This window comes from Poecile atricapillus, chromosome 2, assembly GCF_030490865.1.
Source record: "Poecile atricapillus isolate bPoeAtr1 chromosome 2, bPoeAtr1.hap1, whole genome shotgun sequence".
NCBI lineage: Eukaryota > Metazoa > Chordata > Aves > Passeriformes > Paridae > Poecile > Poecile atricapillus.
Genome location: NC_081250.1, coordinates 43,880,317 through 43,908,310, shown reverse-complemented (window position 1 = coordinate 43,908,310; position 27,994 = coordinate 43,880,317). Strand labels below are relative to the sequence as shown.

General features: G+C 38.2%; 1 protein-coding gene across 1 annotated transcript; it reads left to right on the top strand.

Annotated features, from left to right (window-relative positions):
• The first annotated feature begins 308 nt into the window (after window positions 1-308).
• Window positions 309-26,833, top strand: NPHP3 (nephrocystin 3). The gene is made up of 27 exons (XM_058831174.1): window positions 309-2,265; window positions 2,849-2,974; window positions 4,213-4,363; window positions 5,149-5,301; window positions 6,645-6,778; window positions 7,029-7,189; window positions 8,580-8,727; window positions 9,275-9,349; window positions 9,813-9,992; window positions 11,363-11,466; window positions 12,127-12,241; window positions 13,272-13,415; window positions 13,957-14,054; window positions 14,534-14,636; window positions 15,257-15,339; window positions 16,356-16,494; window positions 17,905-18,069; window positions 18,541-18,638; window positions 19,462-19,584; window positions 19,920-20,109; window positions 20,255-20,496; window positions 20,899-20,974; window positions 22,121-22,248; window positions 23,875-24,115; window positions 25,132-25,257; window positions 25,580-25,695; window positions 25,858-26,833. Exons 1-27 carry the CDS (start codon window positions 1,912-1,914, stop codon window positions 26,036-26,038), a joined length of 3,954 nt encoding a protein of 1,317 aa, XP_058687157.1. The 5' UTR covers window positions 309-1,911; the 3' UTR covers window positions 26,039-26,833.
• The last annotated feature ends 1,161 nt before the right edge of the window (window positions 26,834-27,994 follow it).

Sequence of the window (27,994 nt, the reverse complement as noted above, 5' to 3'; positions counted from 1 at the left end):
CAGCAGTGAAGTGGAGAAACTGCCTGATACCAACATGTCGCCCTGAAAACTCAGCTTCTGAGCTTGCTAACATAGTTTTCTAAAGACTTTCCCAGGACAGTAACTGTAAACATAGATATGTGTACATTCTTTCTGTTACACGTCTTGTGATAGACATCTCTCATGGCCAGTGCAGTGAGAAAGTGTTATCCTGACCATCCAATCCCTGGCTGTGGTCAGGAGCCTATAAATCCTGGGGGGAAAAATAAACTCTCTCTTCTCTTCACCACACCTCAACCTATGTCCGTGTGATCTATTCATCTTCAGCGGCAACACCAACACACAAATGAAGTCAAGAGCTTTGCTTTGTTACAGAACTTACTTGCTGAATCATCAAATACTGTGCAAGCTATGTTACTGTCAATGTAAGAGGAAACATAGCAGCACTCTTCCCTTAATTGTCACAAATTCTGTATTTGTCTTTTTCAGTGAAGAAGGGTTTAAGTGGAATAGATCACCAATGTGATTTATCAATAAATTATATTCAGACAAGGAATTGTTTTCTCCTCATGAAAACAATGAGGTAAAATTAGGGGGGGAAAGAAAGTACATATTCTCCAAACAAAGATTTTACTCAGGGAAATACGGAGACATCTTTTGTTCTGTTTCTACTACTGTACAAACAAAAAGTAGTTTCCCCTTCCAGTAGATTTTGAAACTCAGGATTATCTCATTGGAAAGACATTTCTAAGGTTATTTTTTTTCCTCATTGTTAAGAGGAAATTATTGCCTTGGTCATGGCTAGCAAACCTAGCACATACATGAGGCAAAATCTGTTTTGAAGTAATGACATTTTTGTCATTCATGACAAAGGTAGGGCAGATTCTGAGGTTTGAGAACAAATGGATGTTCTCCTCCGCCATGGGGATCTGTTACACTGAATTCCCTATGACAGGTGAAGGAACCAAACAGGATTTTTTGCGAGACAGAGAAGGAAATGTCATTAGGATGAACACAGCTTCCTTATTCTTGACAGGGAAGATCTTCAAACAGGGAATTCACAAATTTCGTATGAGGCACACAAGGCGCAAGCACTGACCTGGGGCACGACAGGGCACCATTGCCCAGCGCTCGCTTCTTGGCAGTGCCACTACCAGCTTTTCTCAGTTCTTCTTCCTTGGGGAGTGCCAGCTGGTCTCAGAGGTCACAAATTCCGACCGGTGAGGGGTAATTTCCCCTCCAAGGTCTCCTCAACACCAAAGCTGGTGGCACAACCTGCGTGTCCCTCTTTGGCCAGGGAGAACAGTGCGATGTAATCGTGTAGACCTGCCCGGGATGTGGCGCAACCTGAGAGCTCCGGGGCAGGTGACAGAGAGAACAGAAATGGACACTTGAGGAGAAATAGACGCGGTGAAGAGAAAATGGAAACTTTTTTTTTTTTTTTTTCCTTTTTCCTGAAGCATCCCCAGCGAAGCTGAGATGGCTGCAGCGGGAACGGGGAAGTTTGCCGTGACCTCAGATTAACTCGTTTTTAGCAGCACAACCCTAAAACGCCGTCACGTTTAGCTGAGGGCAGCAGATTCCCGCCGCCAGACCCTCCGGCTCTCCCTCTCCGCTATTTCCCAGCCTCTGGCGGCGCTCCCCCCTCCCGGGCTGCTCCAGCAGCGTTCCCGAGCAGGGAGCCGCCGCGGGACGGGGCGGGAGCGGCAGAGAGAGGGAGGGAGGGAGGGAGAGAGGGAGGGAGAGAGTCGGCCCGCGGGGCAGCTTCCTCCCGCTCTCCCTTCCTCGTCCGGTGGCCGCAAGGAGCGGACCATGGCCCGCAGCCGCCGCCGGGAAGGCTCCGCTCCGGGCACGGCCCCGCCGCCAGGTCCCGCCGTGGGCACCGGGCCCTGGGCTCGGGGTTAGAGCCTCGCCCGGGGCGGACGCGGGGCCATGGGCACGGCGTCGTCCCTGGTGAGCCCGGCGGGCGCGGTCGGGGAGGTGATCGAGGACACGTACGGCGGCGGCGGCGGCGAGGCCTGCGAGATCCCGGTGGAGGTGAAGCCCAAGGCGCGGCTGCTGCGGGGCTCCCTGCGGCGCGTCGGCGGCTCCCGGCCCGGCGGCCTCATCGGGGCCAGCTTCAAGTCGACGGCCTCGGTGCAGGAGCTGGAGTGCGTGGCCGAGTACGAGCGCCTGAGGAAGGAGTACGAGATCTTCCGCGTCAGCAAGAACAACGAGGTGGCCTCCATGGTGAAGAAGGAGGCCAAGCTGGACAGGGAGAACAAGCGGCTGCGCGCCGAGCTGCAGGTAGAGCCCGCTGCCCCGCGGGTGAGGAGCAAAGCTGAGGCTGCCAAGGACTCGTCCCGCTTCTGGGGAAAGCTGTGGCAGGGAGGTGACGGGTGCGAGGGAAGGCAAGGTGCTGGGGAAATGGTGCCCCGCTGCTCTCCTGCTGAGCCATAGGGATGCCGTCAAAGTGCGGGATGGGGACCGCGCCCTGCGCTGCTGTGGCGACCGGTGATAGGGAATAGCCTGAAGTTGTGCCAGGGGAGGCTTAGGCAGGGTATTAGAAAAAGCTTCCAGACCCAGAGGGTCTGGAGCACTGGAATAAGCACCCCGGAGAAGTGGTCACAGCAGAAGGCTGACAGAGTCCAGGAAATGTTTCGACAATCACATGGTGTGACTGTTGGAGTGTCCTGTGTAGGGCCGGGAGTTGGACTCGATGGCCCCTGTGGTTGCTTTCCAACTCAGAATAATCTCTGATTCTGGCTGCCCTACAGTAAGGAGAGATGTAGGGTGCTGAGATAATACCGTTGTCAGGCTTGAAAAGTAATCTAAAACCTCTTACCGTCAACAAAACTCTGAAAAAAAATGAAATATTAAATGTTTTCAGGCACTTCAGAAAACATACCAGAAAATACTGAGAGAGAAAGAAAGTGCACTAGAAGCTAAATACCAAGCCATGGAGAGAGCTGCCACTTTTGAACATGATCGAGACAAAGTCAAAAGGCAATTCAAGGTATGGTTTGACTTTTCTATTCCTGGGAAAATGACCAAAAGAGATGGATGTCACTTGTTCACATTCCCCGAATGAACCTTTCTCCAATAGCATTCATGAGGGCCTGTCCTTAGGGACACATTAGAGTGTCATAGCTGTAGCTGCCTATTTCCATTAAAATAATCCTACTGAAACCTCTCTGTAAGACTAAGACGAAAAAAATATGAAATAACTTTATAAATATTAAAAAGAGAATATGAGGTGATATATCATCAGCTAAATTCCTGCATTGAATTTGAACACAGGAGTATATTCATATTGGAGAGTGACAAGAAAACATGAGCTGCAAATTGACACATGCTTAAGGAATGTATAAACACAGTTCTATTATTTCTGAATAAATTTTATATATTGCATTGCAAGGTGTAACACCTCTATCTTACATTTTTTAAAAAGTGTGTATTGGTGCATCTCTTTTGACTTCAAAAATATGATAGTAAGTTAAAGACAGTTTGCGCTCTATGGAGGGATGACTTGAAAGGCCAGGCATGTTTCTGCTTTTCCTTTGCTGCAGATGGTACTTTTGCCACCCAAAACAGGGAAGTAGGTCATAGTTTTTCACTATTTTCAAGATTCTTCATGTCTTTAATTTTAATTGTCTGTAGTTACATGTGGTTTATGTTTAGGAGATATATAAAAAGAAGATTGTTTCTGACCTTATTTGAGAAATGGGACATGAAGACTATTTCTTTGAATTTAAAACTAGATTAGTGTTTTTTTTGCCACATGATGGTAATAAGTTACAAACAGGACAGCTAGAGATGCTTGATCAATTTCTGTCATAGAAAATTTACATTTCTGCAACAATAAAATGTAAATACAAGACTATATGTAACTGTAAAGAAATACATGGAAGAATCTAAGGAAACCTTTGAAAAAATCGTTACATGTAGCAATTTTAGAAGACAATAAAATTTAAAGAGTAAAAAGAGTTGTTTTAATTTTTAATAAACATACTAATGCAGACTTCTTTCAGAATGGTATGCTAAAGTTTATAATGGTAAAATTTTAAGAATATATAATTTTTAACTATGGTTTCCTGCTCATTTCTGATTCACGGTGGATTCAGGTTCATATTTTCTTGTCTTTGCCTGGTAAATGAATGCTAGAAACTTACTTTTTAAATTGAAAGTAGATAACATGAGCTCAGGAACAGATACTGAATTTTAAAAGATTTTTTTTTCCCTTCCTGCTGATAGATTTTTAGAGAAACTAAAGAAAATGAGATTCAAGACTTACTGAGGGCCAAACGAGAGCTCGAAGCAAAACTCCAGAGACTCCAGGCCCAGGGAATCCAAGTGTTTGATCCTGAAGAGTCTGATTCTGATGATAATTGTACAGATGTTACGGGTGAGAATTTCATCCCCAACACTTCGTGTTGGAACATGACTAAATTCTCCAAATAATAAAGCAGAAGACAGATATTTATGTTGTTTTGAAAAACAATAAGTTTTATTAACCAGATGAAAAGCAATTTAAAGTAGTTTGAAGGGTAAAAGCAACCAACCTTGCAAACTTGGTTTAGATTGTGGGAACCTCACATTTCTGGTGTTACAAATGGATAAATGAAGACACAGAGTACTGTCTAGACACAGTTATTTGAACGCTTTTTAAAAATTTTTCATGAACTATTCTGAGCTTTCTAGTCTTTTCTGAGTTTTCTTATTCTAGATCTAAGATGATGCTCCAGTGTATCCAAAAATCACATCTGAAACTTGAGGAAGTCTTAGGTAGACGCTTTGGATGATGACATCGGCCAGTGTCAGCTGCTGTGTGTTCCAGAACAGCAGAGTTAGATCTTTAACAAAGAAGAAGTAGGTACAAAACCTTGTATATGCTGTATGATGAATTTAATAACATGGAAAGGGTTCAGATAAGTATGTGAGCAATCTATGTAATAGCAAATATTAGGAAATATCCTCAGCCTTTGGTGTCATGGATTCTCATTAACTTTGGACAACCGTTTAGAACTTACAGCACTCAAAGATGTGAGGAAAACTGCTGAAGGAGGAAAAATTATGATCAGTGGCATGCGGCTGTAGGTTTCAGCTGGAGTATTTAGGACTGGTAATTTACCTTGTGCAGTGACAATGAAGAGTGAAGAGGGTTTTTTGGGTTTTTTTTCCAATTCTTAGCTACTGGGGCACAATCTGAATACTGGAATGGAGGAGTGTTGGGAAGTGAGCCATCCATGGGTAGTATGATGCAACTTCAGCAGTCTTTCAGAGGGCCTGAATTTGCTCATAGCTCTATAGATGTCGAGGGACCATTTGCAAATATAAACAGAGGTAAGTAATGGTAATTTATTTTGCTGGGATTGTAGGTGTCTATGGAATTTTTCCAACTATGCTTAAGTAACTGTTCCTTCTTAGATCCTTTTCTGTCCGCTCTCGGGTAATTTAGCAAAAGGATTTTTTGGAATTCTCTGTAAAAATAAACGGAAATGTAGCTAAGTTATGGTTAATATATGTGGTGACTGTGGTATGTGCAGCAGTGATCTTAGCAAACAGCAGTTACCAGTGCTTTGTTGTGAGTATGTTCCTTATGTTGACAATGGAAGATAGTGGCTTCTTCTTTCAATATCTGCTGGTGTTCTTTTTTTACATTTGTATTCAGATTCTCTACTTCCTGAGTATGAGCATCATATTTATATTAGAATAAATTATACCTCTGTTTTATTCATTGATTTTGCATGGGTTTTGACTCTGCCTAGGGGGCCACTTGTGGAAATCTGATTGCAAGACCAGGATGTATGTGTTGTTATGTAAAGCAGTGCTTGATTTTTTTCTTGTCAATAATTACTGCTTTTGAACTTTGTTTCCCAAGTGGCCTCTTGTAAATTGGCTTCTGATACTCTGGTTTCCTTCACTGTTATCCTGGCTCTGGAACCTCTCCTGCATATAGCTGAGTTTTCTGGCAGTTTCTCCCTTTTTAGTTCAATCCTTCAGGCTCTGTCTAATTCAGAAGTCTGTGCCTGCAAAGTGGGAGGGGTGGGTCTTCCCTGTGATGGCCCCAGCTTCATACACTAAGCCTTTCATCAAACTATGTGGTCCTGAGAAGAGAACCTATTCCTATCTTGAAAGAATGACCATCCACAAAAAGAAGAGTCTAAGAAAGTTTTAAACCTTAAAAGTCTCTGCTTCTGTAGGGAATAAACATACAGTGCTACAGAAAGCAAAGGAATTTTTTCTTCAGAAGTGGAAGTTACCACAGTGTTTTGCTGTGTTTTTTATTCATATGGTCTAATTGAAATACGTGTAGATCTGAAAGAAAAAAAAGTGTTTGGTTATGAATGAATTTATTACTCCTGTATATTGTTACTTATTTTACAACTGTCAGCTTGGTTTCGTGGAAACATTTCATCAATCCTTTTTAAAGTTAATATCATTGTGATGATAATATAAATAGATTTAACACTTTTATTTTGCCACATTATCAAATTGTGTGACATTATCAAATGGTATGAGTTCTCAAAATTTGTAAAATTTAAATAATCGAGTAAAAACACTACTACTATTTTGAATAAAATGTAGTATTCATGGTGTTAAGAGGTGATGACTTACCTGTTATACAGTGTAATGACATGTGAAGATCTCTAAGACTTCATTGTGGGGTTTTTTTCCATTGGCAGATGATTGGGATGCTGCTGTTGCCAGTTTATTGCAGGTTACTCCTCTGTTTTCCCACTCTCTGTGGAGTAACACAGTAAGATGTTATATTATCAGTACTGATGAGACTCAGCCAGAAGTGACTATCTTCATTAGAGTGAGTACCTCACAAACCTATGCTCACTTGTATGCTATCTTGTTTCAATGTGATGCTGGTTCAGAAGTTTGTCTAATACGTCTTGAAAGCTTTATTACGTGTAGTCTGATTTCAGTGAAATCAGTGAAAGTATTGTCAAGGGCTTCAGGGGAGCATGCTGCTTAGAGAAAAGAAACTGAGATTTGTTTGGTAGGTCCTCAGTGCTATCCATGTTTAGTAATAAAGCACTGTTGCTCACATTTGCTTTCAGAGCTACTCTCCAAAACTTCAGAGATTCTGTGAAACAATGGGGTACTTCTTTCAAGTTGTTAATTTTTCAACAGAGAATGAAAGGCCCCTTCAGGATGTAAGAAGATGGGAAATTGAAAAAAGTTCATTAGTCATTTTGCTCCTGCATTTAACTTTGCCAAGGTGAGTATTTTCCAGGCTGGTGAAACAAATGGCAGCTGGTAATTTATGCAGAAGGCATAGCTTATTAAAATGTATGGGATGCTTTGCTCAGTACGTTTCCTAAGCTAGTAACTTCAAAGTGATACTCCTTCAAACTTTAGGTTTGCTAGAGCAGACACTTAAAAGAATATATCAGCTTTGTACCATTTTCTTTTTCTTGTAGCTACAAATTCTCTTAAAATACAGCTTGAACGATATCTTAATAACATGCAGAAATGTTCTGTTTTCCAAGAGCAGCTCTGTGTTGTTCATGTGGCTGTGTCTTAGGAATTCAAGATGGCTGATGTGAATGTTCTCAGTGTTTTTCATTTGCTTATCTAGCCTTACACCTGTCTGTAGTATTTGGGATTTATTCTATCGCATGTTAGCTCCTGGTTTTGGCTGTCTTTCAGACTAATTTCATGGCTCTCCTGTGTGTTACCTTATGCTAGCTTTTGACAATTTAGATTTACTGAAGTCATGATGTTTCATAACAAATAGTGATGGAATGTGGTCTATTTGTTCAGTGAGTAATTTCTTAACCTTCTAGAAGAAGTATGATTCACTAAAGCAAATACACCAAAGAAGGGATACTTTTTGAATTGTGTTGGGAATGTTACTGTTATGCCTTATATGCTGTTGGCAAATAACCCAGTTTTACATATTTGGAGCACAAATATGTAAGAACAAAATATGCAGGGGAAAAAGAACCCATAAGTATTAATTTAGAGAATTTTTCTTAGAAAAACTCTAATGAAAATTGTAGTGCTTGTGTAAAGATGATAATATTTGAGCAATCCTGTCTGCTATTGTCAGCATCCCAAAGTAGTATAGTTCCTTCTGTGGAACAGCAATGGATATCCATTAATATCATACACATCTATAAATGCAAAGTGTTTTTGAATTTGGAGGTGTCAGATTCTCCTTTTTACATACTATAAATTGAAAGACTGTTCCCCAAGACATCTGGCAAATACTAAAGGGCGCTTCCTAAAGAGATCAAAGATAGAACAGAACCTTCATATAACTGATAGCAAAGCATATATATGATGCTTATTAATCGTATGTGAAACCAGGTTCTTTCCATGCAAGGCAATTACCTTTCATTCTGCATATTGATATGACAGGAAAAACAACTTTAAATTTACAAATCAACAATCATAAAAATTAATAAATTGTTTTACTGGTTTTGGTACAAGTAGCATAAATCTCTCTCAGCTTTTTCTTGCTTCAGAATTTTTCTCAAATTCTCTGTTGAAGTATTTGATTGCTTTTTGCTATAAATAGTGAAACCCATCTTTGGAGCTTGTGTTGATTGAACTGTTTACTACAGCAGTGTAATATAGCACAAGAATGCTGATTTCCAATCTAGTTGTTTGTTGGAGGACTGTGAAGAAGCCTTCTTGAAAAATCCAGAAGAAAAACCTCGGTTAATTTACCACAGAAGGGAGGATGGCAGAGTCGGTTCAGTCTCAGTGCAACAGTTAATTGAGCAAATTTCTTGCATGAACAAAGCAAAGGTATGGCATTTAAAAATTGCTATAAACAACACTGCATGCTAATAGTCCCAGATTTTAGAAGAAATTGTATTGCAGTCATTGCTCTGGCTGCTCATTCTGTGAGCAGATCGATGAAGCTGAAATTTATGAATGTTATGAAATTTTCATTAGCAGGGAAGAAAAAAAAGCCACATCATTTTCACTGAAAAAAAAAAAATGTCTGTGCTATAAGGATAGAATTTCTTACCTGTATTTAGGCATTTAAATGGCAAAGTTGTTTATCTGAGGTCCCTCTGAAGCCACTGATGGAAATGAAATGTAACTCTAGCGAGATTCCTGCTGCCTAAAAATTGATCCATTATGATTTATTTTCCTCTACAGAAACAACGGTTGAGAACATCTGAAACTAGATGCCTGACTTTTAAAGTTCTTGGGCAAAGTGAATCTTACCTAAGGAAAGCAACAGAATGGAATTTAAATGTGTTCCAGAATGTTTTTATTGAAAGCCCTAAATATTATTCTCAGTTGGATTCAGAGTTGTGTCATGCTTTGCCATTTACTTTTTCAGATGATTGACCATGTCGGAGGTGTGGAGGAAGGAGCATATGAAATCTATAATTGTGTGGAAAAAATAATTAAACAGGTAAAAGTAAATGATGCATTTTAGCTTTTTCAGTCTATGCTGATTTATGATCTTAAATGATGTCAGTGTAATTACTGTGTGGTACTTAGATATGATTCAAAGTATCTCTCTGTTTTATCATTAATATCTGGCAAGCAAGGAGATGTGCAGGTGGAAAATAAAACCCCAAACTGAGCAGTGCTTTTATGGATAGAAGCACAGGACCATAGGAAAGGGTTCTATTTATGGCCCTAAATTAGCTTTTAATTTCTCTTTATCCATATCATAGATATGTCCTCTCCTTATTCTTTTTGGTGAAAATCAATGTTCACTTTCATTTAATTGCTTATTTATTTATTTTCTCTGCTACCCTGCGAGGAAATTATCATATTGGTGTTAGTAGATCCACACTCATACTGTGACTAACAGCAAATGTGCTTGCACTAGAGTTGCAGTTTTCTCCATGTAATTTCTTTTTACTTAGGATATATTGGGGTGTGAAATTACAGACCTAGAAGGCAAGGATTTGGGTAGCAAGGAAGACTCCACTGCTCCTGAAGAAGAAGTTTTTGGTGATGTTTTGTGGGATGCACACGATGAACAAGAACAGATGGAAGCTTTTCAACAGGCCTCTAATTCAACATGTGAGCTGGGATTTGAGAAAGTGAGTACATTATAAAGGTATATAGATGAAGAGAAAGTCATCACTCATTTCTATCCCTTGTTGGGCAAGATGCACTTCAACAGAAGAAGCTGTGTCTGAGAGCATCCTTAAGGCTATCACTCCTTGCACTGGAAGAAGCCATATGTCTGATATAGATGGCGTATTTCTTTTCTGGGAGAGATGCCAGTTGTTGTGTTGTTGAATGACATTGATGAAGAAGTAGCTGTTGTGTCTGCACAGGAGAAAAACCCTATAACAGTGTGCCAGAAGCAGAGCGTCCTCTTAAACGTTGGTCATCAATAGAAAACACTTTGAGTATCTATCTTTTCTTCTTTTTTTTTTCTTTTTTATTTATTTTTTATTTTTCCCCAGGGAAATCCAATCTCTTTCTTGACACCTGGAGTTAGGCCTTTAGGAGATGGTTAATGAAAAGATTTTATCTCATCATGCATCCATAAAAGAAGAACAAAGGAAACTTTATAGTGGAAAGCTGCTGAATAGCTCAGTACTTACTCATTACTGGAAATAATTTTTTAAAAGCATTTCAAGTTGGGAGTATCAGGAACAGTTATATGTTGGGAAGATATAATGAATGTAGGAAGATACACATTAAAGTCAAGAATGTGGTGCAATGGTTTATTTGGGCAATGTAATGTAAGCATGCAGTTTCTGTTACTGTTTTTAAATTCGTAGTAGCCCTATTTTACTGGCACAATATATTCTTTTACTTCACCACTTCTATATTGGTAATGGCTTGGAGGATTGTACCATCTTTACTACATTCTAGAGCAATCATAATCTAACATTAAAGAAAAGATACCAATGTATGTCTAAATTCACCTCTTATTTTGAAGACAAAATATTTCTTCCAAGCAGATGAAGGGTGTTTTGCTTTGGTTTATTTTGTCATCTGCTGCAACATTTTTGGACACTGATATGCTGAAAGAAGCCTTCTTTTGTATGCTTTTGTATGCTCAAAATAGTAATTCATGGCAGATGCCAACTTCTTCCTGGCAACCATATCCAGTGCAGTGGAGTAGTTTGGGGAAAGGAGGGGCAAGGAAGCCCAGACAAACAAAGAACGCAGTTGCTTTACTATAACACTAATTCAGTTTATTTGCACTGAAGAATCCATTTTATATAAATTTTCGAATAAAGTGTTAATTAATTTTACATTTTTTAAAAAAGAGATAATAAATTACTTGCTTTAAGTGTTTCCTTACAACATCTATTTTACACCTGTACTGTATTGCATTTCACTCCTTTATAAATTGGTACATGCATTTTGAATCTAAATGGTTTACAATACCAGGTACTATATTTTTTCCTTAAACACTGGAATATTTATAATGATTTCTTCTTTTTTATAGTATTTTGAACGTCTGAATGACCTAGTAGCAGCACCAGCACCAATTCCACCATTGCTTGTATCAGGAGGACCAGGTTCTGGGAAATCTCTCCTTCTGTCAAAATGGTAGTGTAAATTGTTTTGGTTTTTTTATATGAATGAAATTTAAGGAAAATGTTTCCATTGAGTTTCAAACATTGTGTCAGTAAGAGGTAAAACGGGGGCATTTACAAAGCGCTGAAGGTACTGAAGCTTCCTGGAAAGATTTGTGATATTTGAGTAGCTAATTTCATCTGGACTGCCTTTAACAGCTCCCTGCCTCCAGCTGCAACACCTTATGATAAGGCATCACTTACTGTGTTTGCACAGCATTACAAATAGTTCAATAGTGTTGCCCTTCTCTGATACACAAGAAGGCTCTGAAATAAAGAATCCTCATAATTTATAATAGACCATAGAATTTTATGGTGACTTGTACGTTATGACAGAATTTGGCATCATAAAAATAAATTGATCGTGTTATTGCTTTTTAAATGCTTAGTGGCACATGACTATTCAGTGCCAGAAAGGGCACTTGCTAATTGCTGTCAGTAATGGTGAGTGCAAAAGTGGAATCCCACATTAAAAGTTCAGTTATAGCTCAGGAAATGTCTATTCTGTTTTGTAAGATAAACATGGAACATGTGTAGCTCTATCTCCTTTGGCAAAACTGATGCTTTTTGTTTGAGATCTATTTGGAAAATTTTGGTCTGTTGAGTCTTTTTTTTTCTTCTCTTCCTTCATTAGGATTCAATTACAGCAGAAGCATTCACCAAACACGCTAATTCTTTACCACTTTGTTGGGAGGTCCATGTCAACTAGTTCAGAATCTGCATTAATAATTAAGCGCCTTACTCTAAAGGTAATGCTGTATTACATGCCCTGTATTTCATCTTTCTTTGTCTGTGTGTGTATGTGTCCATGTGTGCAAAGATAACATTTTCTACAAATTTTTCAGCATCAATGAAAAGTAATACAAATGTAGGAGAAAAATATTCAGGTTCGGATTGGCCAGGACTCTGGGCAACCTGGTCTGGTTGAAGATGTCCCAGCTCACTGCAGGGAGTTTGACCATGTGGCCTTTAAAGCTTGTTCCAATCCAAACTCTTCTGTGACTCTATGAAATGTAAGGCATTATAGAATGAGGGGAGTCTGAGCCTATGTAGCTCAATTAAATAGCATCTCTGGGATATTCATAACAGATCAGCATTAGCAGTTATGTTTCCAGTGACTTATAAAACCATATAAACTCCTTCCAAAATTCCCTGCCATCTGAACTATGAGAGAGGCAGGTGGTACCTCTTGGGTCTATACTTAGAAACCTGAGGCTGTATTGCTCACTTGGCATCATCTTGTTTCTAGACTAGGCTCTCTCCTATATTAATTCATTTTTAATTGTGTGCTAAATACGTCGGAAATAAGAAGGGTAGTTTTTGTGCCAGGGTCTGAACTTGCTTTTTCCACCAGAGTGGTACTAAGAGCCTTACAGTACTAAAACCTGTAGAAAAATTAATTCAGTTGTGCTGTGCTTGCAATTTTCTCATCTATCTTAGATGTTTGCCTGTTTAATCTGTGCAACTTCAATTCCTTTAAGTCTCCGTATTTCTTGTCTATTTTGTAGAGGTTATCTCTCTAGAATTTAAACACTGAGTTCAAGAGATATGCTTTGTTCTGCATATGCCAGCTTTCTGCATATGCTAGAAGGAAAGAACTCTGTGTGACCTTGACTAGGAAAATTGCACCCAAATCACATGGAGGTTTTTTTGGGGGGGGGGGAGGGTGAGGTAGGGGGGGAGAATTGGGTTTTTTTCTCTTTTGTCTGTAGGACTTCTTTCAACTATCCTAGCTGATTTTTAAGGTAGAATTTCTTGTATATGTTTATAATTCTGCAGCTTATGCAACACTCTTGGTTAGTATCACCTCTGACTTTTGATCCAGCTAAACTTCTGGAAGAGTTTCCCCATTGGCTGGAAAAACTTTCTGCACGCCATCAAGGCAGCATTATTATAATTATTGACTCTATTGACCAAATACAGGTATGTTTTAAAAACCTTTGCCATTTGTCAGTCTAATGGGAATCTTGACTATTGTAATAGGTTCAGCCATAGCTATATTACAGAAAAATTACTGTTTGCTTTGCTCTGAAGAGAACATACAGAAAATAGTTTTGTAAAAAGTGCAGCTGAGTTATTTTTGTAGATACATTTTTTGGAGGTTGTTTTGGTTTTTTTTCTTTTAAATTTTATCTTTATGCTTTAATTTTTGAGCAGTCTGGTTATATTACTTATCCAAAGATTCAAGGCCATGAGCTGATTTATTGGGCATGTAAATGGCCTGGTTTTAATGAGGTGAGCATTTCAACAATAGTATTCTATCTGCTTTATTTAGTGTACAGTTGTGCTGATACATATAAATGGGTCATTTAGTACTGTCTAGAGGACCAGACCATGAAACATTTTAAAGGACACTGGAGAATTTAAGACTCCATTCATTGGGTTGCACAGTTAATGAAACATAGAAACTTCTGACATTGTTTTAAACTACCTCTGTGTTAAGAAATGAAAATTTGTTTTTAAGCAAGCTGAGAAGCATATGAAGTGGTTGATAGATCCACTGCCAGTGAACGTGAGAGTGATTGTATCAGTGAATGTAGAAACGTGTCCGCAGGCGTGGAGGTATGTTATATTTCTGTGATGTGTCAAAGTATCCTGGCTTAGAATTATTATTTTAAATTGCAGTTACTCATTGAAGAGCAGACAGATTTGTCAAGACATGGAGATTTAATAGGATAAGATCTTGCAACCTATGAGGAAAATGAAAGCTGCTCTATTGTAGCTGTAATGACAGATTTTAGCTGTTGGAAAACCAGATTTTTGTTTTACTGTGATGGATCTATCCACATGACTGTATGAAAGACGATATTAAATGCAGTCAGATTCACATCAAGAACTGCAGTACCATCATGTAGATTCAGGATAAGGCTAAAAGTGGAAATTTTGCTTCAGACTATTAGAATTTCATAGTAGCAGGGAACAGCTCCAATTACTGCTTTGATATAAATCTTGAAAAAGCCCTGAAACTCTGACATCTTTTCTTTTCCTTTTTTGTGCTGTTTAATAAGGTTCAAATATGACTTTGTTCTCTCTTACCAAAGGTTATGGCCCACTCTTCATCTTGATCCACTGAATTCCAAAGATGTTAAATCTCTCATTAGTGCAGAATGTAACTCAGCAAATGTTAAATTGACTAAAGAGCAGGTATGTCTGTTGCAGTTTTTCTAAAATACCTTACTCTAGTATAACTTCTAATGAAAACATGGCAAAATGAAATAAGCCCAGCTGCCAAAATAAAGAATTATATTTAGCTAACTAAATATGATTGCTCAAGATAGCATAAAGTTTGAGTATTTTTTCCCCGTGGCTTATAGCACTGAAACACATATGGAACAACATAAATTTTTAACAGAAAAACTGTGCAGTTGCACATACCGTTGTAAATGTGTTCTTTTATTTTAGAATACCAGACGATTTAATTATGTTTTAATTAATTTTTGTTGCATAATACTGTAACAATGATTGACAGAGTGGGAAAAACAGTATTTTACCTTTGCTCTTGAGACTGATTCTGTAAGATAATCTTCATGTTGAGATGTAATGTTAGATCTTAACTCTTCATCTTAAATTCAGATAGAATTTTCACTCATATGCTCCTATAGCTGGAAATGTGCAGTGTTTTGTGCACTACTTACTATGTTACAGTCTTCAGATGATACAGATAGAGGAATATCTAGAACCTTTGTTTTCTTATAAAACAGTGAACATTTTATTTGTATGGTTAGTTTTATTTCAGCTCACAGATTTTATTTAAAATGTTGTAGGAGAAGAAGCTTGAGAGACATTGTCGTTCTGCCACAACTTGCAATGCTTTGTATGTCACTCTCTTGGGCAAAATCATTGCTTGGTAAGTTGAGGTGTTTTGGACATGGCTGTGGTCATCACTAGATTAGAAGAATTCAAGAAGGTTAGCCTTTTGAAATACTTTCATTTAACACACAATGAATATTTTTAAGAAAAAACAATGGAGAAGTTTTTCTCTTCACTGACTCTGCAACAGGAACAGAAATCAGAGTGTACGATCACCAGTTTGATACTAAGGGAACCCAAATAGTTGCATCTATTTGTTTTCAGCTCTTCAATTCCTGTTTTGTTTTAATTTGTTCTTCTTTATGGGTGTATCAGTTGCTTCAGTGGTTTTTAAAGGTATTTGGAGAATGTTGGTATTGTGTTGTTAAACAGTTAAATTCAGGTGTGTTGTATTTACTGATGTACCAGAGAGTTTGCCCCATAGATTTTTAAGGCTACAAGGAAGTTAAACAACTGTTTAGTTTAACATCCTGCATATGGTCCTTAGCCTTGTAATTCCTGCTGTGGAGAAAATTAATCTTCCCTGTTGTGCAAGAGAATACCTAATAAGTGCATTGGTTTCTTATTAACCTAGACTTCATCTTGTTGAGAAAGATGCATTTTTAGTTAAGAGAGTCCCAGAAGATGAGACACTAATTGGTAATTTACTCCAGGTGACTGATTTCATTATTTTTGTTCACGTTTTATGTTCTAGAAGACTTAATTGCCCCTGAAAACATGCTTTGTAAATGCATTAAATGAAATAGCAGCATGTGGTTTTATCTTTACCCTTCCTGATGTTCTTACTTGTACTCCTGCTGGAGAAAATAACACTGCAGTGTTGGTTTTTTAATAAAACTGTTGCAGCTATTTCGAAAAATCAGACAATACGACAGAAATTGTCTTGCAAGAAATTACCTCTTCTTTGTTTAAATCACACCAGGTGCTGTGCACCTTTTGAACCCAGTAGGAATCCAGAGAATATTTAAGATAGAGCTCTTCTGTAGTTTCAAATCACTCTTACTCAGCCAAATTTAATATGCTAAACCTTACCCTTTTTGTCCTTCTGCTCAGTGTTGGAAATACAGGAGATATTGATGAGATTCTTCAGCAGTGTTGCCATTGTCAAGACACAGTGTCACTGTACAGGCTTGTTCTGAGATCAATTCAGGAATCATTGCGGAGTGACAAAGAGAAAGGTCTTTTGAGAGAGGTAAGCAGAGAATGCATCACTTTTTCTACAGGTAATAAATCTTCTTCCCTGTAAAGACTTTTTCTTAACTTGAAAGTAAATACAAATTTATATTAGTTCATATGTATGATTCAGAGATTATTGTATATTGTTAGTATAAAAGGGACAGTTTAATTAATGTAATTACATCTGTTGCATAACTATAGAATGTATGATTGCTTTGTGTTAATTTTCAACTGAGCTGTGGTCTCACAGAATAAAGCAGGGCTTCTTCACTAGGATGTGATACAGAATTAGCACTTCTTTGCTGATCACTACCATGATCTAGGGATTAACTACATTGAACATAGTAAACACAATCAAAACATGGTGTCTTGTGAATACAAGCATTGCTTTTTACATTTCTCACTCCTCTTCCTGTGTTTGCAGAATTTCCCTCTTGTGCAAAACATTTTTTAATTAGGACACAATACTCCCACTTGCTACTTCTTTGATTCTGGCAGCAAAAGACTCTCAGCATATTTTATCTAGATGAAAATTCCTCGTGATAATGTGTCCGTTTATGGACTTTTAGATTTGGGTTCTTGTTCCCTTTGAACTGAAGATTGATGAGAGGGAGGCGGTTTTTTCTTTTCGTTAGGTCTTAGTTGTTTATTTTTTCTTATCAGTATTACAAGGTACAAGGAGCTATGTGCGCTATGATAGAAAAGGAGTAAAATGGCTAACAAAGATCTTCTTCAAGGTCTTTTATATGTCCATTTACCCAATTAACAGATGCCAACTAAATTATTTTTCTTAGTGACCCAATGACCCAACACCTGTGTGCTGCACTGCGGCATCCTCTACCCAATCACTTACTACTACCCAAAAACCCCTAGGAGGAGAAGATGAAGAAGAAAGAAGAAGGACAAGGGACAACACCCTAAATCCTCCATCTTGTCTTCGGCTCTCTAAACTACTTTAAACTTTAAACTTCAACCCATTTACCCAGTGATTTAAGAAGCTTTCTAATTTACACATTTACATTTTCAATCTTTTCTACTTAACTCTACCTGTTGTCTCCATGGTGCTATGCAAAACTCAGTGCTTATTTGGGTGTCAGAGTTAGGCATTACAGATAGAGGTATATACCTTGCATCTCTGACCCCAACAATAATGGAGTTACTCTCTCCCAGTGTTTTAGAGGAAAATTTGAAGAGCCGTTAGTTTGTCTCAGCATGTCCTATTTAGTGCTTTATCTATTAGAATATTAAACCATTAATACTAAGGCCTCTTCTTTGAGAAGAGGGAAAGGGCTTGTATAGGCAGTGTTTTTTCCTTTGGCTATAAAATTATCACAGTGATAAACAGTATTTTTCTTGAGATTTCAGTGTAACTAAGCTCTCCAGGAAATACTGCTAACTGTGAAATCTTGTTTTCTGCTTCATGCAGATACTGTGTGTCATTGGTGTCAGCCACAATGGGGTGAGTGAGTCAGAGCTGATGGAGCTTTATCCTGAGCTGAATTCTGCAGTGCTGGCCTCACTCCTTCACAGCCTGCACAAAATGCGTCTGCTGACATATGGCTGTGGTTTGCTGAAGTTCCAGCACCTCCAGGTAAAGTTTGTAGTTTTAAGCATGTGCAAGTGAAGCTCCAACCCCTAACTCCAATCCCTGTTTTTTAGCTAAGATCTGTTGTTAGCTAGGTAGGGCTACAAAATGTTGGTTTGCTCATCCATTCTCCTTAACATCTGGTCTGATTTAGAAACACTTTGAAAACTACCAGAGCTGCGATAAACCAGTATTGCTGAAAATCTGGCCTTTCAAACCTTCATAAATTAATAATCTATTAATGGTTATCTCCATATATCCTTGAAAACATTGGTTTCCCAAAAAAACCACAAAGAATCAAAAGCGAAAGGAATATTGCCTCAATAACCAGAGCTGTGGTCTAATGTAAGACAATTTGTTTGTAGTACCTTTGTCATTGAAAGATTTTCAGTTCTACAACATGAGATGTGTTTCATCACCCTGTGTATCATCAGCACTTAAATGCTTTCTCTTTCTTCTAATTATACTCTCTTTTAGGCTTGGGAGATGGTAAAACTAGAGTATATGGAAGCAGGTGAAAATGTTATTTCTGCCTATAGACAAAAACTAGTGGAGTATTTCACCATGCAGTTAAGGTAGGTCAGAATTCTTTAAGATGTGCTAAATTGCAGATTGCATGCCTCATAGATATTTTTGTTTTCTTCATATGCCTTCTTTGAGTTTAGTAAATTATTATGGCAAAATAATTTAGCAAAATTTTCAGTTTTTAAGTTTATTTATTGATATGTTGTTTTTTAATCCTGAAAGAGAATGAGGTCTGTGAAGGGGAATGGGCATATGATAAAGTGATAGTGGGGAAATGTAGGGCATGAATTTGTACCATATCTCCAACCCCCGTTAGATTTCTAACTCCCAGTAAATTCTATGAAATTTGAGTTTGCTTTGGATTTGAAGCAGAAAACCACTTGTGTTCAGCAAACAATTAGCACATAGATAAGAGGAGGTCCAGTAGGACAGCTGAACATCTACAGGTTCATATCCAGCTTGAAAACTGATTTGCATTTACATCCTGAGTTACTGTGTCCCAGCTGTGTGCTGCTGTTTATTGCTCCTCCGAGCATCCACTGTTGGGTAGCAGGAAGCCAAGAGGGCTGCAGTGTGCCAGACAAAGGAGGCACAAAGGGGCAGTGGGCTGCTACAGGGCTGCAGTCCTGCTGGCAGGCACAGATTAGTCCATATGAGATGGGAAGCAGCTTCCTGTGGAGTGCCTGGGGGTTCCAGTGCCTTCTGAGGTGAAATTAAAATTAACAATAAGAAAATGGAGTACATAGGTCTTACAGTAATCTGTATGTTCAGATATTCAGGTATGGAAATTATATGCTTGCCTGGTTTTTACATCAAACTGACAAGATGTTAGGCCTGTCAGAGTTTTCATTTTCATTGTTTTTCTTTCAATAGTCAAGACCGAGTGACTTGGAGAAGTGCAGATGAACTTCCCTGGCTCTTCCAACAGCAGGGTGATAAGCAAAAGCTTCACAAGTGTCTTTTGAATCTCTTTGTGTCCCAAAACCTTTACAAAAGGTACAAAGGTAGCAACTGCTTTGGCCATTATAAACATTTCATAGTAATTTTTTGTCAATATAAATCAGAAAGTGACAGATTCAGATACTTAAATAGTAGAGGCTGATGTGCTAAATGCTGTTTCCATATAAATAATGTATTTTTTCTATTCTGTTACACCCTGGGGGGTGGTAAAGGAATAAATATTGCTGTTGAATACCGTTAGTCTCCATGGATTGTCCCTGTAGATGCTGTAGCATAACAACATTTGTGCATCTAGGCCTTTTATTTCCTAAGCTAGCATCGGTATGAATAGAGGGGTATCAGAGATAAGATTCTTTTCCTTGTTAAAACAGGGGACATTTTGCAGAATTGCTGAGTTACTGGCAGCTGGTTGGGAAAGATAAGAGCTCTATGGCAGCTGAGTATTTTGACTCTCTGAAAGAATATGAAAAAAGCAGTGAGGGAGAGGAAAGTATGATCTGCCTGTCTGATCTTTATGAGACCCTGGGACGGTTTCTTAAGGACCTAGGTCTGCTCAGTCAGGTAAGTACATTTAGAGATTGTTGTAACAGCAAAAAGGCAAATGAAGCAGAGCTCAGTGTGTGCTTTCTATGGCAGCAGTTAAGTTATTGCAAGAATAGAGAGAATGCTGCCTGCTGCCCTCACGCTCTGGACTTGGCTGTTACAGGCTGTAGCTCCTCTGCAGCGCTCTCTGGAGATTCGAGAGACCGCGCTGGATCCAGACCACCCGAGGGTGGCACAGTCACTCCACCAGCTGGCAGGAGTGTATGTTCAATGGAAGAAGTTTGGAAATGCTGAACAGCTGTATAAGCAGGCACTGGAAATCTCTGAAAACGCCTATGGAGCTGAACACCCTCGGGTGGCCCGTGAGCTTGATGCACTTGCAACCCTGTACCAAAAGCAGAACAAGTAAGCTTAATTACACTGCTGGTTTTGTTTTGTGGAGGAAGTACAAAAAAAAAAAAAAAAATAGCAGCAAAGGTTTTCTTCCTGAAGCCAGAATTTTAATTTGGTTTTTTTTTTTTTTGAGTTTGATATGTTCAAGTTCACCCATGAGCATCCCCTCTCTTTTCTTGTAGCAGGTCACATAGGTGGGACCAACTTTTCTGCGTAGTTTAACAAAAAACTTGTATAAATAAAGGAGGAACATTGTCTGGCCCTTAGCATTCTGTTAATTTTTTATTTGAAAATGTGCAGTGATTTTCAAAAATCTTAAATTTCTAAATCTGTACACTTAACTTGGAATTTTTCCAGCACATTTATTGATGCTTCATTTGACATTTTTCTAACACTATGAATAACTGCTTTCAGATATGAACAAGCTGAGCAGCTGAGGAAAAAGTCCTTCAAAATACGCCAAAAAGCAGCAAGGCAGAAAGGCAGTCTGGTAAGGAAGTGCTTGATATTTAAAAAGAGGTGTAGGGCATGTTGCAGCTGTGCTAAACAGATGATAAATTGTGTCTGCAGAGCTGACAGTGCTCCAGGGCTTTTAATAATTGTGGGCATAGGTAGTGAAGCACCTTAGCAGCAGCTTTGGTAACTGCCCTTTCAACTCTGCTGGAAGTGGCGATGTATCAGTGCAACTGGAATGGAGTTGATGGAAATGGAAAAGAAAGAAGTAGATATATGCATTTCAGAAGTGCAGAGTTACAGGTGTGTCAGTGATTGTGTGTCAGAGTGACAGTGGACAAAGGTGTTCTCCAGAATAGGCCTCTCCTGAAGCATTTATCCTAGTAGTGAACACAGTGCTTCTTGCAATGGAAAATCCCAGTAAAAGTATAGGTAACATACAGAGTTTTTCTGTGTTTTCTTCTTGGTTGTTTTTCAGCTGCAGGGTTTCCCTTGTCATTTTTTAACTAAGGGTTTATCGTGTGATGCCTGTACTGTAAAAACTGCAGAGCTCAAGTTGTAGCTCTAATGAAAGTAGTAAAAAAACATAAATATGTTGCTATTTCCACAGTGATTAAATAAGAATAAATTTGGTTCATGAAGATTTGGTGTATTTCTGTAATGAGTTCTGCTGCAAAAATATTTTTATCAAGACTGCAAAGATCAAAAGTAGAGTGTGTAAAAACAGCTGCACTTTTTACTTTTATTTATTAAGCTTGTAAGAATTAACTTGTCTGGCCATTTTAAAAGATTGATATGAAGCCTTGAGTAATATTTTGTATGTGTATATGTATATGGTGTTTAGGACTGGAGATTATGTTAAGTTTTGAGTTTATAAACCTAAGAATTTGATCTGAATTAGTTATTTGAACTGTGGAGTTTAAGCAATTTAGCATGTCTGATACAGGGAGAGAAGTGTGACAGCACAGTAACTTGAACTTCTGGGAAATTTTCACCAAAATTTCACATTTTTGATGCAATTTGCTGATAGATTGTAAGTAAGCGTTTGCTATGTAGCTCAAAAATAGAACTTGAGGATTATTGTGCACCTTTGGCACCAAATTAAGTATTTTTGTTTTCTGTCTCTAGTGTTAAACATTAAAATTACCGGTGACTGGCTTACATTTCCTTCTCTTTGCTGTAGTGTGGCTTTGCTCTCCTGCGTCAAAGAGCCCTGCAACTGGAGGAGCTCACGTTAGGCAAGGATACACCAGATAATGCTCGAACCCTCAATGAGCTTGGAGTCCTCTACTACCTGCAGAATAATCTTGAGTGAGTTGTACTGATTGTGGTACATGCACTGAGTGTTCTCAGATGTCTGAATGGAGGCAGAGCATGGAGATCTGGCACTAAATGCAGACACATGATCAAATGCTTCTGGTTGTTCTGCCCCTTATTCATTCTACTGGGTTTTGTTCACTGTGAAATTCACTCCTATTTTTTTATTTGGTGCTGTTGGCATGTGAGTATTAAACAAGTCAGTGCACTTCCTGCATTCAGAATTGATGTTCCACAGTTAATTAGCATTTGTTGCAAATACCGATTCCCTCTCAAAACTTATGCCTCCTCTACTCAGCTGCACTATTTTGTGACTCTCCTTTGCAGTGTTCATCTTTGAACAGCAGGATTGTTGTTTTTCTATTACAGTATTTCAAGAAGTCATGACCTGAATATTCATTGTGCTTGTAATCCCTCAGCTTTTACCCTGAGGTCCTGTTAAAAGCCAGAAAGGGCCAGAACAGCACAAAGGTTTCTAAAAGAGACAGAGATAAGCAGGGGTGTTGAAGAAGGGGAATAAAAGGTACAAGATAGTTCTGATGGTATGTTTAGCCATTCTTCACATCAACTTTAGCTGACAGAGGAATCTAAACTGTGTGTTGTGAGGGAATTTTAAAGTCACCTAAATCCCACTCTACTGAACTGAATCTTTTCACAGAAGAACAAAAGTGCCCAGCAAAAAAGGACAGAGGGAGTTCTGGAAGTATTTTTACTTACTATTCTTCCTGTACATGTACCTGTAGCTTTTGGGTAATTACACAAGTATGTAATTATTTAGGATCTGCATACAAAATCATCTCTGCAGTGAAGGAATTGAACGTTAACAGTTGTTGGGCATGTGGGGTTTTCATCAGTTTACTCCCATGAAGTGACTGATTATAGAGAAGCAATATTTTATCCAATCTCATGCAAGATTGTTTAATATTCCATGTCATTCATACATAGTTCCTGTTAACCTGCAACCTACTTCAAGAATAGCTGTATCTCCACTATTTCATAGGTGAGAAAAGGTATAAACTTTGTTCTAGTGGAGGTTTAAGGAACTTTTAAAAATGGATATCCCTGCTCTGAACCAGCAAGGCCAAGACTTCATGTAGTTAAAATGAAATCAGTGGCAGATGGGTATATGTCAGTTAATGAATAATTATTTGTCATACATCATCCTCCAGGCCTTGCATAGAGGGAACACCTTTTGACACTTGTCTAAGAGCTCTAGAATTGAACCTACAGTTCAGTATATAAATGGTCTTTTTTTTTCTCTAATGTAAAATGAATTTTTCTGATTTACTAAGCTGACCTCTTGAGAGTAGCATGAGTCGGTTTGTGTGGATGTCAGGATGAGGAGCTGCCTAGTAATAATGGATGCTATCAGTCTTATGGGGGCATCACCTGTAGTTTTGATAGGGGAGCTGCTGTAAAGCTGTAATGAAATAGCAGCCCCCTACTGTAGTGAGATTAAACGTGCCCTTTGCTCCAGTGGTGACATTACACGGAGTCTTTTCTATTTTGTCAGTTCTAAACAGATTTTACTATTGAGTTTCCAAGGCTGAATTTGTTGGTTCTAACAGGCACTTCAGCCTATAGAGATTTAAAATATTGATGAGCAAATATGTTGTGTAGGACAGCAGAGCTTTTCCTGAAGCGTTCCTTGGAAATGCGAGAGCGAGTCCTGGGATCCAACCACCCAGACTGTGCGCAGTCTTTGAACAACCTGGCAGCCTTGTACAATGAGAAGAAGCACTATGACAAGGCTGAGGAGCTCTATGAAAAAGCTTTGGACATCAGGAGGAGAGCCTTGGCTCCAGATCATCCCTCCTTGGCTTATACTGTGAAACACCTGGCAGTGCTGTACAAAAAGATGGTGAGCTCAAGGCTGTTACCTCTTCTGATTGCCTAAACTAACTGTAATGTCTTTGTATTAATGGAAAAAATCATGTTTTAGGGGGTAGGAATAGTTATTTTTATATAACAACCTTGAATTTACAGTCAGTTTAAGGGTAATTTGAAGGCTTATGAGGGAGATAGTATTTCACAAATAAACTTTCTGACCGAGCCACCTTCAGTTTATGTTGACTCAGTGAAAGATGAGTATTACTCCCATGCAAAATGCACTGTGAGGAGTAAAATTAACCAGAGTATAAACTCCTCCATTTCATAATTTCAAAATGGGTTATGAATGTTTGTGTTTGTAGATGGTTGTTCTAACCATTTGTTATTATTAGTGTAATAGTGATGTACTCTTTCCAACTCTTGAACCAAATCAAGTTCAGTGAATTTTAAGAATTATCTATTTTCTATTTTCACATTTTACTGTTCTTCAAAGAGAAAAAAGACCTTCAAGATAATCTCTTGGATCAAATTTGCTCATGTTTTTGCTAAATAATTGCTACCTGCTATTGCGTGCATGAAATGGTTTTGGGTCACGATATTTTCTGCTCACTTTAGCTCCTAATTTTCATGCTGCTAGAAGCTGAAAAACCACTCAACATTTGCATCAAAAACCTCTTTGCTAGTTTGAAGGAGCACAAATTAGAAGTCAGTGGAGACAATTATTTAGATAAAAGTACAACTGAAATTTTTTTTTTCAGCCTTCTCAATGAGACACTTGTGGGGAAAAAATAAATTAAGAAAGGAAGAAATAGACCTAGCTGAGAAACTCATTAACTGGGAGTTGAATATGCCCAGTATTTTGGAAAATTAGGTTCTAATAAATATTCACAATAAATAATCTGTGCAGAATATACATATTATTTAGCAAAGTTGTCCCCTTATTCTAGAAACAATTAGATCTTCTCCAAGGCTTTTGTTTAAAATAGATTTTGCTGTTACCATCTTGATACAAGAGAACTGAATCTTTTTTTTTCCTGTTATTTCTAGGGAAAGCTTGACAAGGCTGTTCCTCTGTATGAGCTAGCAGTTGAAATTCGACAGAAGTCATTTGGCCCAAAACACCCAAGTGTAGCAACTGCTCTAGTAAACCTGGCTGTTCTTTACTGTCAGATGGTAAGATTCTCAAGTCTAACATTTGTTTTTCCTGTCTTAGGCTTTTTTATGACTTGTACCTAAATGAAACGAAAGAAGCTTGACCGTATTGAAAAGGGAAATTCCTTATAGTGCTTGCAAATTCTTGGGTTCAATTTTAAGTATAGAAAGCATATTTGGCAAGGAAAATGTGTGCAGGGAAAAAGTAATTGCTGTGACTGGTAGGCACCACATTGCGTCTAGGATGTATTGATACTGTGTTGGCAAAAAAAAAAAGCCAATGTAATTCACATCTGTAACAAAGATACTCATTTGTAACAAAGAAACTTTCTGCTACCCAAAGAAAAAGCAAATGGAAGCTTTGCCTCTCTATGAACGCGCACTGAAGATTTATGAAGACAGCTTTGGCCAAATGCATCCTCGCGTGGGGGAAACACTGAAAAACTTGGCTGTGCTAAGGTAAGATTATATGCTTCAACCCAATAAATGCAAATTACTGCATGAAACAAAACATCTGGGCTTGTGTACTTTCTAGGAAAATAGAGAGTTTTAAGTACATTGCATTGATAGTATGGTGTATATTTCAATTCAAATGAAACTTTGTTTTGCTCTTTTCCAAAGCTATGAAAGGGGAGACTTTGAGAAGGCAGCTGAACTTTACAAGAGAGCTATGGAAATAAAAGAAGCAGAAACTTTGTTGATAGGTGGAAAAGCAACTTCTCGACACTCATCAAGTGGAGACACCTTCAGCTTAAAAAGTGCATTATCACCAAACGCTTTCCCGGAACATGGACAAAGGTGATAGAAACCTGCTCCAAGAAAAGGCAGCCTCCATTGATATTTTCAAGTAGACAGAAAATTACTACAACAAATCCATTTTTCCAAGGATTATGTTCTAGGACTCACACCTGTCTTCCTGAATGACATGGAAACAAATGTTTCAGCTTGAAATCCTTCTGCCTTAACTTTGCAGACTGTATGGTACGAAGTGAGCTTCTTTCATTGTATGTGGGTACACACCTTAGTTACTAGCTCAAGTTGTAGCTAACACCAAAAATATGGACGTGATGCCTCTTAGCCTAAGTGCCAGGATTATACCAAATTGTATAAACACTAAGGAGCAGTTCTTATTTCTGTGTTGTAATAGCATGGCTTAGAGGATTTGTGTATTTTTGTATCATCAATCCTTCCTGCCTTTTTACAAGCCTTTAAAGTTGTTTCTGAAGAAAATGGTAATTTTGAAAAAATTGAAAATACTGTTTAACCTGAAGTTTTACCTGCAGGGTTATTTAAGCCGTAGGCAAACTTTCATTCAAGGGACTTGTGGAAAATTAATTGGTTTCCTTGGGAAGCTAAGGTATCTAAATATATCATCTACAGTTAAAGCTGTTGTAAGATTCTACTCTGTTCAATAAAAATACTCCCAACGAGCAATCAAAATGAATATGATTATGGCCAGATTTCCTGTTCTTAAACCTTTAGCAATACTTTTGCTTTTTAATCTTATTTAATCCCTTAAAATACAAGAATGTTTGTATTGGCTAGGAAAATCTAGTGATGCAGAAGTTTGCCATCAGATAAAGAAATGTTAATCAAATCTACCTGCCTGTTGTATTTCTTAACACAAGTCATCTGAAAGAATCAGTCTGAGTTCTGTTCTCAGTCCATAAGTACATGCATCAATTTAAATACATACTAAAAAAAGACTTTTTATAAAAAACAGAACCTAAATGGAAAATTAATTGAAACCCTACTATATTTCAGAGGCAACTAAAGATTAATTTGATGCAGTTTCAAATATGCAAATGGCCTTCACTTCAAACGAGTACTTACCTTCCACAGTGGTTTTTTTAGAGCAGAATTAAATATTACTCATTTCAGACCTAATTCTGATTAGGAGGAATTTAGTATTTTGGTAATTAAGGAACTTGGCAAAAGAAGAGGTATATAAAACTGACAGCACAAATATACAACTCAAATTTGATTTTTAAGATAAGGGTATAGTTGAAAACAAAAATCCAAACCGGCTCTTGAAGTTGTTATGATAGAGCACTAAGAGTTGACATCTTGTCATAGCTCTCTGGATATTCTCCTCTTATTCAGAAAACAGATTTTTAAGCAAAGCAAGGGTTTTACCACTCTATTTCAGCCACCTTGAAAAGTTTTGAAAATGGGAAAGTTCTTTGCAGGATTGTCACCAACTAAGAAGAGGGGCAAAAGGAAAAACAGACAAACATACAAAAAACTCCAAACAAAAGTAACCCAAACGCCCTCATCCCCCAAAACCTCAGCCTACTCAGCTTGTGTGTTCATGTTGCCTGATGTTCTTAGACCTGGTAATTCCTCTAAAGAATTACCAGATGTGCGGTCTAGCTTGTCATGGCTGTTCTGATTTTAACAGTGATACATCTTCCTCTCCTAAATAGTTTCCCCTACTATTCCTAGTTTAAGTAAGCAGTTACTTTCTAGATCCTTAAAGTTACTGTTGCTGAACTGTTACTATTTTTCCATTGACAAGCTTCTCTCCAACTTCCTCATAGGCTGCAGGGCTGGTTTTGGAATAAGAAAAAAATCAAAATAAAAAATTGATCCTTTAAAGGTAGCAGACCCCAACCATCCATCAGCCTTTTGCAAAGAGGGTGAAGAATCCACGTGCCTACCCTGTGAACCCAAAGAAAGCTTACAAAGCAGCTTCCATGGAGCTGTGCCTCATGGACAGCAAGGAAAAACCATCTGTATATTTTTATATATATGGGGT